General features: G+C 67.7%; 6 protein-coding genes across 6 annotated transcripts; 3 read left to right on the top strand and 3 right to left on the bottom strand.

Moving 5' to 3' along the window:
• Positions 1 to 61: 61 nt before the first annotated feature.
• MICPUN_54805 (predicted protein) lies at positions 62 to 502 on the bottom strand (the record flags this gene model as incomplete). Its single annotated transcript, XM_002506983.1, has 1 exon — positions 62 to 502. One exon carries the CDS (start codon positions 500 to 502, stop codon positions 62 to 64), a length of 441 nt encoding a protein of 146 aa, XP_002507029.1.
• Positions 503 to 574: 72 nt separating this feature from the next.
• MICPUN_78038 (predicted protein) lies at positions 575 to 1,183 on the top strand (the record flags this gene model as incomplete). The annotated part of the gene is made up of 1 exon (XM_002507371.1): positions 575 to 1,183. A coding segment is annotated over one exon (609 nt), but the record flags the coding sequence as incomplete, so codon positions are not given.
• Positions 1,184 to 2,178: 995 nt separating this feature from the next.
• On the bottom strand, positions 2,179 to 2,496 carry MICPUN_74261 (predicted protein; the record flags this gene model as incomplete). The annotated part of the gene is made up of 1 exon (XM_002506982.1): positions 2,179 to 2,496. A coding segment is annotated over one exon (318 nt), but the record flags the coding sequence as incomplete, so codon positions are not given.
• A 541-nt stretch (positions 2,497 to 3,037) lies between these two features.
• MICPUN_98465 (predicted protein) lies at positions 3,038 to 5,398 on the top strand (the record flags this gene model as incomplete). Its single annotated transcript, XM_002507370.1, has 1 exon — positions 3,038 to 5,398. One exon carries the CDS (start codon positions 3,038 to 3,040, stop codon positions 5,396 to 5,398), a length of 2,361 nt encoding a protein of 786 aa, XP_002507416.1.
• A 143-nt stretch (positions 5,399 to 5,541) lies between these two features.
• MICPUN_77613 (predicted protein) lies at positions 5,542 to 6,359 on the top strand (the record flags this gene model as incomplete). The annotated part of the gene is made up of 2 exons (XM_002507369.1): positions 5,542 to 6,005; positions 6,077 to 6,359. 2 exons carry the CDS (start codon positions 5,542 to 5,544, stop codon positions 6,357 to 6,359), a joined length of 747 nt encoding a protein of 248 aa, XP_002507415.1.
• Positions 6,360 to 6,573: 214 nt separating this feature from the next.
• Positions 6,574 to 7,680, bottom strand: MICPUN_77641 (predicted protein; the record flags this gene model as incomplete). Its single annotated transcript, XM_002506981.1, has 1 exon — positions 6,574 to 7,680. One exon carries the CDS (start codon positions 7,678 to 7,680, stop codon positions 6,574 to 6,576), a length of 1,107 nt encoding a protein of 368 aa, XP_002507027.1.
• Positions 7,681 to 11,507: the final 3,827 nt, after the last annotated feature.

Raw genomic sequence — 11,507 nt, 5'->3', positions numbered from 1 at the left:
CAAGGGGGGGGGTTTCGTCAGCGAGGCGATCGGAGGCGAGGGTTTTCGTCAAAATGGGTGCTCATTTTCCATCGATCGGGGAAGGCGAGGAAGGACGCCGCGCTTGAACGCGTGATGACCCCCGTTTCACTTGGGTTTTACTCACCCTCAGCTTCTGCGAGTGTTTGAGGTACGAGTTCACCTCCATGTCGAACACCCTCGCCGGGTCCTGCTCCATCTTCCGACGCAGATCCTCCAAAAACGAGGCGTTCAGGTGTACCCTCAGCCTGCTCAACCGCATCGCCTTCTCGTCCGCGACGGAGGCGGTGTTCGGGGTGAGCGGCGCGGCGAAGAGCGCGCCCTCATCGCGGCCTCGCTTGCTCATGGCGTCGTGGTTTCGAGTTCTACGAGTTTGGTCGAAGGGCGCGAAGACTCGGTCGGCGCGCGTCGATGTGCCGTCTGCGGCTCTGCACAACCCTACCGGCACCAGACACTCGCTGGCTGCGCACTTGCCGTTTGACATCTGATCGGCTGCACCACACATCAGTCAACGTTTTCAGAGTTTGCGCTCGCGGTCGGAGCGGCAGCGCGCGCGATGGCCTCCATCCAGACCGGGGGACCGGACGGCGTCACCCTGCACGGCATCGAGCTGCGCCGTCGATACGCCGGCGATGTAAACCCCGCGGGCCTGCGCCACGGCGTGGGCCGATACGAGTTCCCAAATCCGGCGTACACGTACGAGGGGGACTTTCGCCTCGGTCGCAAGCACGGCGTCGGGACGTTCACCACCCCCGACGGAGGTCGCTACGTCGGCGAGTTCGTCGACGACGAGATCACCGGCCGGGGCGAGCGCGTGTGGGGCGACGGCCGAGCGTACGTCGGGACGTTCACCCTGGGCGAGATGAACGGCGAGGGGCGCCTGACCCGCCCCGACGGAGGATCGTACCACGGCGGTTGGCGCGCGAACCGACGGCACGGGCGCGGCGTGGACACGCACGGACCGAGTGGGGACACGTACGACGGCGAGTGGGTGCACGGGAAAAGGCACGGCGTCGGCGTCGCCGTGCTGAGAAGCGCGGGGGACGAGACGTACGATGGCGCGTGGGAACGCGACGAGAGGCACGGCGAGGGCCGAATGGAAAACAGATCGTCGGGCGAATCGTACGTAGGCGGGTGGCGCGACGGGAAGAGACACGGCGTCGGCGTCGGCCACCACGTCCTATCAGGCGGCGTTAGTGGCGCATCGTCCACGGCGGCGTTCGTCGACTACGAGGGCGAGTACGTCGACGATGTTCCGATCGCGATCCCCACGGTGTGCCGACTCGAGGTTTTAACGCCGCGGCCGCCGCGCGGGGACGACGAGCCCGAGCCTGAAGTCGCGGAGGGCGAGGACCCGCCGGAGTGGGGCACCGGGCTCGACCCGATGGTGGTGGTCCAAGGCGAGCGCGTTCCGGGTCCGCTGAGGCTGACGGTGCGTACGGCGTACGTTCCGCCGGCCGAGGGGGGGAAGGGGGCAAAGGGGGAGGGGGCAAAAAGCGGTGACTCATCACCGGGGTTCGGGGGGGATGGGGACGGCGAGGCGGGGGAGGACGCCGCGGTGGAGGACGCCGCACAGGACGCCGCAGCCGGCGACGCCGACGATACAGCCGAGACGCCGCCGGAACCGCCCAAGCTCGGGCCGGTCGCGACGCACGAGACCGGTCGGATGTTTCGGTGTTTCCTCCGAGCCGGCGCGCCCGAACAAGACGGCGCGGATCCGGATGCATCCGGCGATTCGAATTCGGCCGATTCGCCGGACACGTCGACCGATAAGGGCGCGGTTGGTTGGAGTTACGGGCGGTGGACGTACGGCGACGAGGTCCACGTGGCAAATAACGAGGATTGGACGTTCACGACGTGTAGCGGCGAGTGCGACGTCGACGGCGTGACAATCGGCGAAGACGTCGAGCCGGGAATTTACACTCTGGAGATGAGGGATATCACGCCCGGGTGGTACGGCTCACTCGGCCGGTGCAACAGTACGCACGTGGTGTTGGACGTGCGGGCCAAGCCCGAGACGGAGGGGGATGACGGGGACGGGGCGGCGGCCGAGTGAGACGAGGCGAGGTGATCTGATTCTGATTCTAATTGAGTTACCGAGGTTGACGTCTACCGTCGAAACACCTCGCGTCGACCTCACCCGTGCCAGCACGTGGGCGGTCCCTTGAGCCACCGCTCGTCCAGGTCCGCGATGGCGCAGCTGTGCTTTTCCTTCCCGAGCTTCTCGTTCACCTCGTTGTGCCGCTCGCACAGCCACACGCTCAGCGCGCGTCGACTCTCCACCCTCGGTGGATTCCGAGCCTTGTCCACCCTGAAGTCGTCGGCGCAGTGCGTGCACGGGTAGAGGTCCCCGAGGGCGTCGAAGAACCGCCGAGCCTGCACCTTGCGCAGGGCGTCGGGCTTGTCGGGGTAGTACGCGGCCATCGTGTGCAGCAGAGCCCAAGTTCCGCGCCCGAGCTCCTCCTTGTCGACGGGGCAATGCACTTCCTTGTCGCCGCGCGTGTGCGTCCCTTCCTGGGCACCCTCGACGCCGTCGACGCCTCGCCCCGAGGACGACGCGTCATCGCCCGCGTCCTTGGCGGCGCCCTTCGCGGTGCGGCGCATCATGGCGAACATGTCATCCTTGACCGCGCACACGGGCTTGTCGCAGTCCGGGTCGGCATCGCCTCCCGCCATCGCCGTCGCCGCGCGCGCCCAATTCTGGCGGCACAATTAATCTTCACACTCGGCACGCACGCACGCGTTTCCAGATCCGGGGTCGTCAACGACGCTTCACTCCGAGGGCGCGCTCGGACGCCCACCGCGCGCTTTCACGCCGGTTCGTCGGAGCGGACGGGCGTTACCGAAAACGTCTCGCGAGAGATCCGAGACGCGCGCGTTCGAGACGGATCCGCGCGGGCGTCGCTGACCGGACGTGCGCACGGGGGCGGTCGCGTCGGAATTCCCCCCCGCCTCCTCGTTTAGGGTGCGTCCTATGATGGTCGCTTATTAGAGCGGGCGAGGAGCGGTTCGGAGAGGGATGAAGCTCAAGCGTCGATCGCTCGCCGCGCCCGTTCCCGAGGTGGGCGCGAGACCCTCGACACCGCCGGAGCACGACGAGCCCGCGCACTTCCAGTCCACCCCGGGCTCCGTCGTCGTGATGCCCGACATCCGCCGGGGACCCGTCGATTTGTTGGTCCATCCGATCGGAACCGAGCGGCCACCTCCGAGATCGTCGAGCCCGGCGCCGGGCAAGGGTAGGAAGATCTGCGTCCAGTGCGACGCCGTCATCGGCGCCGCGGCGCGCGTCTGCCCGCGCTGCCACGCCGCGCTCCTGCCCGCGTCAAAGATCAATCACCGGGAGCGGCCGGGGTTGGCGACGGCGATCGCGTCGCTCGCGAAAACACCCGTCGGACCCGTCGGACCGGGCGTCAATCGGAAGGTGGTCAGCGTCAACGAACTCGCCGAACACGGCATCGCTCGGGTGCGCGTGGTCAGCGGCGTCGCATCGAACGACGACGACGGAGAGCAGCATCGCGTCATCAACAAAGACACCACTCGCGTAAACGATGTAAACGATGTAAACGACGACGACGACGTAGATGACGACGACGAGGAGGACGAGAAGGAGCTCGCCCGCCTCGACGCCGCGGTGGCCGAAGCGAAGCTCCGACTGGAGGAGGGCGCGCGGACGCTTCGGGAAAAGCTGCGAAGCCTCCCGCCCGCCCCGGCCCCCGCGCCCAATGCGCACAGCTGTGGACACGGCGCGTGGATCGCCTTCGGGGACGAGTGTCCCACGCGCCGGACGTTCGCTCATTCGAATGTCCCGCTCGCGTGTTACTTCGTCAAGGCGTTCGACCCGAGTTGGTTAGACGTCAACCACCGACCGCGTTACGCGGCGTGCAACTCGTGCGGCGGGTGGAGAGACCTGGGGGAAAACCCGAATGCAGCGGCCGGCGGCGCAGCTGTGCGCAGAATCAGGAAGAGCCGAACAGACGGCGCCGGCGATATTGACGGCGAGAACGAACACGACGGGTTCGACACCGAGCTGGACGCGCGTCGCGCGGCGTCGCGCGCCAGGCGACTCACGCTGGCCGGCCTGGGACGGGATACGGGTGCCCACGGGGGTGCCCACGGGGGTGCCCACGGGGGTGCCCACGGACCTTACGGTTACGCGTACGCCGCGGCCACCGCGGAGGAACTCGCGGGCGCCGCCGAGGAAGCCGCCTGTCGGGTGAGGTCGTCGCCGAGCTTCTCGATCCTGGGCGGGCGGCGCGGGGAGGAAGGCCTCGCTTGCGTGGTGGAGCCGGTGGACGCGCTCGCGGTGGCGGCGACGGCGCTCGCGACGCGCTCATCGCCGGACGTGGAAGGCGGCGACTGGTCGCGTTCGCCGGCTCCGAGCGAGGCGCTGACGCTGGAGGCGATGGTGGCCGCGGCGGAGGCGTCGGAATCTGGCGAGGCGGACGAGCCGCCGCCGCCGCCGCCGCCCCCCGCGGCTTCGACGCCGGCCCGGCGGCTCACGTTCGTGATGAGACGCCCCGCGCCGGACGATACGCCCGCGGAGACGCCTCCAAACGAAACAATCGCGGCTCCGAGTCCGGCGACGTTGAAACACGTAGGAGACGAAGGAGAGCCGCCGCCGCCGCCGACGACCAAGTGCGGTTGCGTCCCGGACGTTCCGGAGGGCTGGCGGCGGTGGGAGACGATGCGCACCAAGCCGTCGGCGAACGGCCAGTTGGCGGCGGACTGCTACTACAGGTCCCCGGACGTCGGCGGCGGCGGGAAGCTCGTCGGTCGCGGCGGCGGATCAGGTTCCGTCGTGTTGCGGAGCGAAAAGGAGATTGAAGCGTTTCTCCGATCGCCCCCCGCGTCCCTCGTGGACGCGTGCGCGGGGCTCACGATCGATCGGTTCTGGTGCAGGCCGTTCACGCGGGGCAGGTGCATCGCGCGGGGTGCCGGGCGGCGCGCGAGGGAGGCGGAGGCGGAGGCGGAGACGGATGAGGCGCTCGAGGAGGCGCTAAAGACGACCGAAAAGGGACACCGAAAAGACGAACCCGCCTCGCTCTCGGCGCCGCTGCTCGGAATCGAACCCGCGGCGTTGGAGCGGGCGAGCGTCGCCTCCGACGACGTTCCCGCCGTCCCAACGCCCCCCGGGGGACCCACCGCGGACGACGCCGTCCCAATTGACGTGGAGGCTATGCGCGCTGCCGTCAGGGCGCAGCTCAGGGAGGAGCTCAGAGCGCAGGTTGCGGCGGAGCTGAGGGCGGAGATGATGCGTACAGCTGTGCCAGCTGTGCCGCCGGCCGCCCCGCCAGCTGTGTACGCCGCCAGCTGTGCCGCGGACGAGGACGCGCGAGCGGAACGCGAGGCGTGGGAGGGTAAGGCGGGGATGCGCGAATAGACGACGAATAGACGACGACGACGACGACGACGAGAAGAGGCTTCGCGCTGGCGACTAGATTCTGAAGATCACCCGGCCCCTCCTTAAGACTTATACAATGTATCGCGATTGTCACGCCTTCGAGGCGACACTCTCCCCGGGGCATGCTGCGCGGGCTCGCGCTGCCGCGGGCGCTTGCGTCCGCGCTGCCTTTGGGAAACCATCGATCCTCCCCACGCTCCGTCCCGCCGCGAGCGCCGCCGCGCTGGGTCCGCCCGCGGGCGCTGGCGTCGGACGCCGACGCGCGTTCCCCGTCGTTCTCGTCGCTGGACGAGCTCGCCCATCATCTTCGAAGCCTCACGGGGGACCCGCTCGAATCCGACGGGGGGCGCATCGTGACTTTCCGCGGCGACACGAATGCTCGCGTCATGATCATAGGGGAGGCTCCCGGGGCTGAGGAGGACAAGCTCGGGGTGCCCTTCGTGGGTCGCGCGGGCAAGCTCCTCGACGAAATCTTCGCATCCGTCACCTTGAGCACCGATCGTCACTGCTACGTCACGAACGTGGTCAAGCGAAGGCCGCTGAACAACCGCGACCCGACGGCGAGGGAGATCGAGTGGTACCGCGGGTGAGTGACTCTTTATATGACTGACTCTTATGACTGACTCTTACGACTGACTCTTATGACTCTCATGACAGGTACCTGCGCGAGGAGATTCGGCTGTTGGACCCGGCCATCATCGTGTGCACGGGGCGACACTCGATGCGCACGCTCCTGGGCAAAAACTGCGAGGGCATAACCAAGATTCGGGGAAGGTGGTTCGACGTCGACGGGCGCGTCGTCATGCCCATGTTTCACCCGAGCTACCTGCTGCGGAACCCGCAGAAAACCCCGGGGTCGCCAAAGGCGCTGACCTGGGACGACATACGCGAGGTGAAGCGCAAGGTGGACGAGCTTTCGCTCATCGAGCCGGAGGCGTAACACTTAAGATTAGGCGGCGCGAATATGATAGCCGTGAATAGCGAGAAGACGTAGACTTCCTACTACCAGTAGCCCGCGGCGCCTAGCTAGAGGAGGAAGAACAAAAGGTTGAGCAACACAAAACAACGCGGCGCGGCCATCGCGCGAGCGTCCGAGGCGGGCGGCGGTCAACCCCGGGCGTTGACCGCCTCTCTACCGGCACCCTCGAAGCGACTCACTCGATGTGCCACACGTTCCTCCTCTCGCCGACGGATTCGTTGATCTTCTCCCCGTCGCCCTGGCGCCACGTAAGGCGAACGTCGTACAGTCGCTGGTTCTCCTTCTTCCGCTGCATCTCGAGCCTGCCCTCGAGATGCGCGCCGTCCGCGGCGGAGATGCCCGGGGAGAGGTAGAACGCCTGTTGGCCCCAGTGCGTGGCGCCGTTAGCGTCCGGCGCCGTGGTCAGATCGACGACGTTCTCGCACGGGTTCGCTTCCGAGCCCCTAAAGGAAACGTCGAACCAACCCGCAAAGGCTCCAACCTCGGACGGTCCGCTCGCGCCGGTCTCGTGGATCCTCAGCTCGAACGGCACGTCCAGGTTCTTGATGTCCTCCAGGGTGACTTTATGCAAATCCCAGTCGCAAATCACGCACGCCTTGCCGAGCACCTGGCTCGGGTGGATGTCCACCCAAGCGGAGGTGTTGAGGAAAAACTCCCGCTGCTCCGCGTCAAACGTCTCCGTTAAAGCGCTCATGTCCACTCCGTAGTGGTCCTTGGTGTCGTCCACGAACTCGTCCCACCCGCGGCAGCTGTCCTCGTACTCGGCGTGCTTCTGCGAGTTCACCCCGGTCCGAATGGGCGCGATCGACATCGTGGCGTGCGACGGGAACATGGCGCCGCCGGGCTTGAGCCACCGGTCTCTCGCGACGATCACCGAGTCGAACATGGACTCCCTCAACAGAAAGTACCCCATCCACTCGGATATGATCACGTCCACCTGCTCCGGGAGCTCCACCTCCTCCACGGTGGACTGGATGATCGTCACGACGTCGCCGAGGCCGTTAGCTTCGACGAGCTTCTTCGCGTGCGTAGCCATGTACGTAGCCTCCACCGCGTACACCTTTCGCGCCCCGCACTGCGCGGCCCAGATGGCGAGGATGCCGCTTCCGGTGCCCACGTCCAGCACCGTCTTACCCCTGAAGAGCGCCGGGTTTAAGCGCACGGCGTCGTGGTACGCCGTCATGCGCTGCTGATCTTCCAGCATGTCCTTCTGGTGGTAGAGGTAGCCGTACGTGCAAAAGTAGTTGGCGAAGTCGGCGTCTCCGATCTTGTCGGGCTTCATGACGACCATGTCGCTGTCCTTGACGGCGTGCGCGCCGTTGTCGTTTGTCGGGGCGGACATCGTCTCCTGATCAGAAGCCTTGTGCGGGGATGTGCGCCGGGCGGCGGCTGCGGTCGAGCCTGGAGCGACGGTTCCGATGATCTCGCGGCGTGCGATTCCGCGTCGGCGGCGGTGCGCGTGCGGCGGTGGGGCGGCGAGTGCGGTGACTCGGGGTGTCGGGTGCTCGGTGCGCACGCTGCGTGTGTTTGGGGTGTGGGCGCGGGTGAGTCGAGTGCGCGGGAGTGTTGGAGTCGCTCCCACCGTTCGCGCGGGGCGGCGCCTGGGAACGGACGAGCCTCGGGATGGGCGAAAAGAGCCCCTCGCGGCGGTGGCGCTCTTTCCGCATTTGGCGGCGTGACGGATCGGGCGGTACCGACTCGGCTCCGGCGCGGTGGGTCGAACCGACGGGAGCGGGTTCGTACCTTCGGAGTAGACGATGCGACCCGCTGCTCGAGAAGAGCGCCTGAGTAGTCGTGGTTGAGGCGGCGGCGGAGGTCCGGCGGCGCGCTCGTGAATGATGGTGGACTCGTTGGGCACCTGCAGAGCCGCCACGGGACAGCACGAGGTTCCTTCCGCATTTGGCCGAGCCTTGGAAACGATGGCGCGCGGCGAGCTTCAGTTTTCCGCCTCGGTTCGTTCGAATCTGATACTCTTACGATAACAACGACGATGGAACTCCCGGCAGGACTCCCAGGCGCAAGGGGGCCGCGCACCGCCGCGGGTGCCCGTCTCCGTCCCCGATACGCGCCATGTTCAAGCTCACCAAGCTCCACAAGGCGGTCACCGAGGCTCTGAACGCGGTGCCCAACGTGGACGACCTCGCCAAGTCCCTCGGCGCTGTGGACGTGCGCCCGAGGGTCGTCTCCGAGCACGGAGGGACGCACTCCGCGACGTGCATCGCGTACGAGCCGACGCAGCGATTGCTCGCGGTGGGGGTGGACACCGGGGTGAAGATCATCGGCGGCGACGGCGTGGAGGCGCTGCTCGCCACCCCGCACCACGTCGAACCCGCGCGTTGCGTCGAGTTCATGCCCGGGGTGGGCCGGGTGATGCGCGTCTCCGTCGATAACGGGATCGACGTGTTCGACCTCGACTCGCAGACGTGCCTGGCGTCCACCAGATGGCCCACCGACGTGACGTGCGCGTGCGGCATGAAGGACTCCCCTTTCGTCATGGTGGGCCAATCCACCGGCGACGTCGCCGTCGCCGCCGTGCAGCACGGCGCCGACGGCGACGGCATCCTCGCGCCCAGATCGTACTCCGTCGCTCGCGCCGACGCGTTCAATCGAAACGGTACCCAGGGTGAGGGCGTCGCTCATTTGGGACCCGCCCCCCCCGCGGTCGTCGCGGTTAAACCCCAACCCCGTCGCGAGTCCACGCACGTGCTCATCGCGTACGCCGACGGGTCCATGTCGCTGTGGGACCTCCATCGGCGACGTCCAATCGCGACGCACCCGCCCATGGGTGAGTCACCGCCCGGTGAGTCACCGCCCGGTGAGTCACCGCCCGGCCTCGTGGGCATCGTCGACGACGGGGGAGGCGCGTGCGTGCAGTGGGTGGGCGGGAGCGGACGAACGGTGGCCGTCGCGCACGCGGACGGGAGCGTCGCGACGTACGACGTCCCCCACGCGTCGGCGATCGGAAATCGGCAATCGATCGCGGCCATCGTCAGGACGCGCGTGACGTTCCCTTCCAAGGGTCCACCCGCGACGACGGCGGGCGACGAAACGTTTGTCGTCGAAGGATTCGAACCGACGCGGCGGATCTGCGCCGTCGCCGCGGGTGGACCCTTCGACGGATGGAGGACCGACTCGCGGAAACCGCCGACGGGCGCGGTGCTGTGCGTGGGCGGCGAATCGGTCGGCGCGGCGGCCGACCCGGCGCGAATCGTGACCCTCGCGCCGTGCGACGGCGACGGCGACGGCGACGAAGGCGTTACAGGCGTTACAGGCGTTACAGGCGAGTCGTTCGGGTTTGGAACGACTTCGATTCCTCTGCCGTGGTTCGGGCCCGTCCTCGACGCGGTGCTGATCCCGCGCGCGGGTACCTCGGACGTCGTCCACTCGGCGGCGGTCCTCTCCGAGGGCGGACAGATCCACGTGCACGACCTGCGGTTCACGCGCGCGGGAACACGCACCGGCGAACGACCGGGAGACGCCGAGGCGGACGCGACGGCTCCAAACTCGGAGGTTCCCACCGCATCAGAGGAGTCTCTCGCTCCCACGGAGGCTCGGTTTCCGTGCGCCGAGGTGCTCGACCCGATGCCGAGCCTGAGCGCGACGTGCGACCCGGCGTGCGCGTTGGCGTCTCCGCGTTTGTTGGCGTCTTTGAGGTCGCGGGTTCAAACCCCGGCGGGGACAAACACAAACACGGAGTCTGCTTTTTCGCCGACTTTCACTTTTCAGGGCGCCGTCGACCGCGCCGCGTGGGGTGCCGAGTGGCCCGTCTCGGGCGCGCGCGTCGACGAAAAGTCGGTTAAGTGGGCGAGTCGACGGGAGAAACTGAGGCACGTGCTCGCGATACCGTCCGGAGAAAAGTCCGGAAACGTCCGGGTGTTTTCCGACGGAGACCCGTTCCCGGGGAAGTTGACGGTGAGTTTATTTTCATTTTCGTATGGGCAATTAGAATGACATGGTTTTTTTTAACAGGAACTTCCCGGCGCGTACCCGGGGCCCAACGCGGGAACCACGACCGCGGACAGGGTGGTCACGCGGTGCCACGTCGCGCTCGGGGGCTTGCTGCTCGTGCTCGGTCGCGCGTGCGGCGCGGTGGAGGTGCACGCCGCGCCCCTCGACGGTAGAGGTGACGGCAGCCGCGGGTCGGCGAGGGGGACGATTCGGCAGCTGGACAGCGGGCTGGACCTGGCGTCGGCGGGCGGCGGGACGGATACGAAACGTCACGAAGGGGGAGGGTACGAGCTCGTGGCTGAGCTCGGCGCGCACGCCTCACCGATAACCTCCATCGTCACGGACGCCAACTGCGCCCTGCTCGCCGTCGGCGACGTAAAAGGCGTCGTGACGCTCGTCGACCTCGCCGAGGGGCTCATGATGACGAGCTCGCGCGTGTTTTCCCGCGACGGGGAGGGCGTCGGGTGCATGGAACTGTGCCCGCGCATCGTCGGGACCGAGACGGGATCGGGATCGAACGGCGGAGGGGACGCCGATGTGACGGGTTCGAACCCCGGCGGGGACGATGCGAGCGGTTCAACCTTCGAGGGAGGATGCGACGGCGACGAAGCCGGCGACGACGACACAGCCGGCGACCGCGGGGCGACCGCGGCTGTGCCGGCTTCGAGGTTCCCCGGCGCCGAAGTTTTGTGCGTCGCCAGCACCGAATCCGCCGTCGCTTTCCTCGACGTCGCGCGCGGCACGGGTTTAGGTTTAGGCGCGGGTTTAGGCGGCGCGAGCGCGCACAAGACCCGACTCACGCCGAAGACCCCGTCCGCGGCGCTCGCGGTGGCGCCGCTGACGATGAACGGGACTCCGCCGCGTTCGATCACGGCCTTTGGGCGCGGAGCCGACGGAGCCCTTCACGCGTCGACGACGGCGTCGTCGCTGTGGTTCAACTCACACTCGCACTTGGGGGGGTCGACGACGGGGGAAGATGAACCGGCGCCGGCGCGGACGAGTTCGACGACTGGGGAAGATGAACCGGCGCCGGCGCGGACGAGTTCAACCGGCGGGAAGATCAACCGGCGGGCGTCGTGGGCGTGCGCGGCGGCGGCGAACGAGGCGACGGCGTTCGTCGCCGTAGCCTCCGCAGAGGCGATCCGGGTCTACCCCGCGCAC

Source organism: Micromonas commoda, chromosome 1 (assembly GCF_000090985.2).
Source record: "Micromonas commoda chromosome 1, complete sequence".
In the NCBI taxonomy this organism is placed as follows: domain Eukaryota; kingdom Viridiplantae; phylum Chlorophyta; class Mamiellophyceae; order Mamiellales; family Mamiellaceae; genus Micromonas; species Micromonas commoda.
The sequence above is the reverse complement of the archived record's forward strand: the minus strand, read 5'-3'. Positions and strand labels throughout refer to the sequence as shown.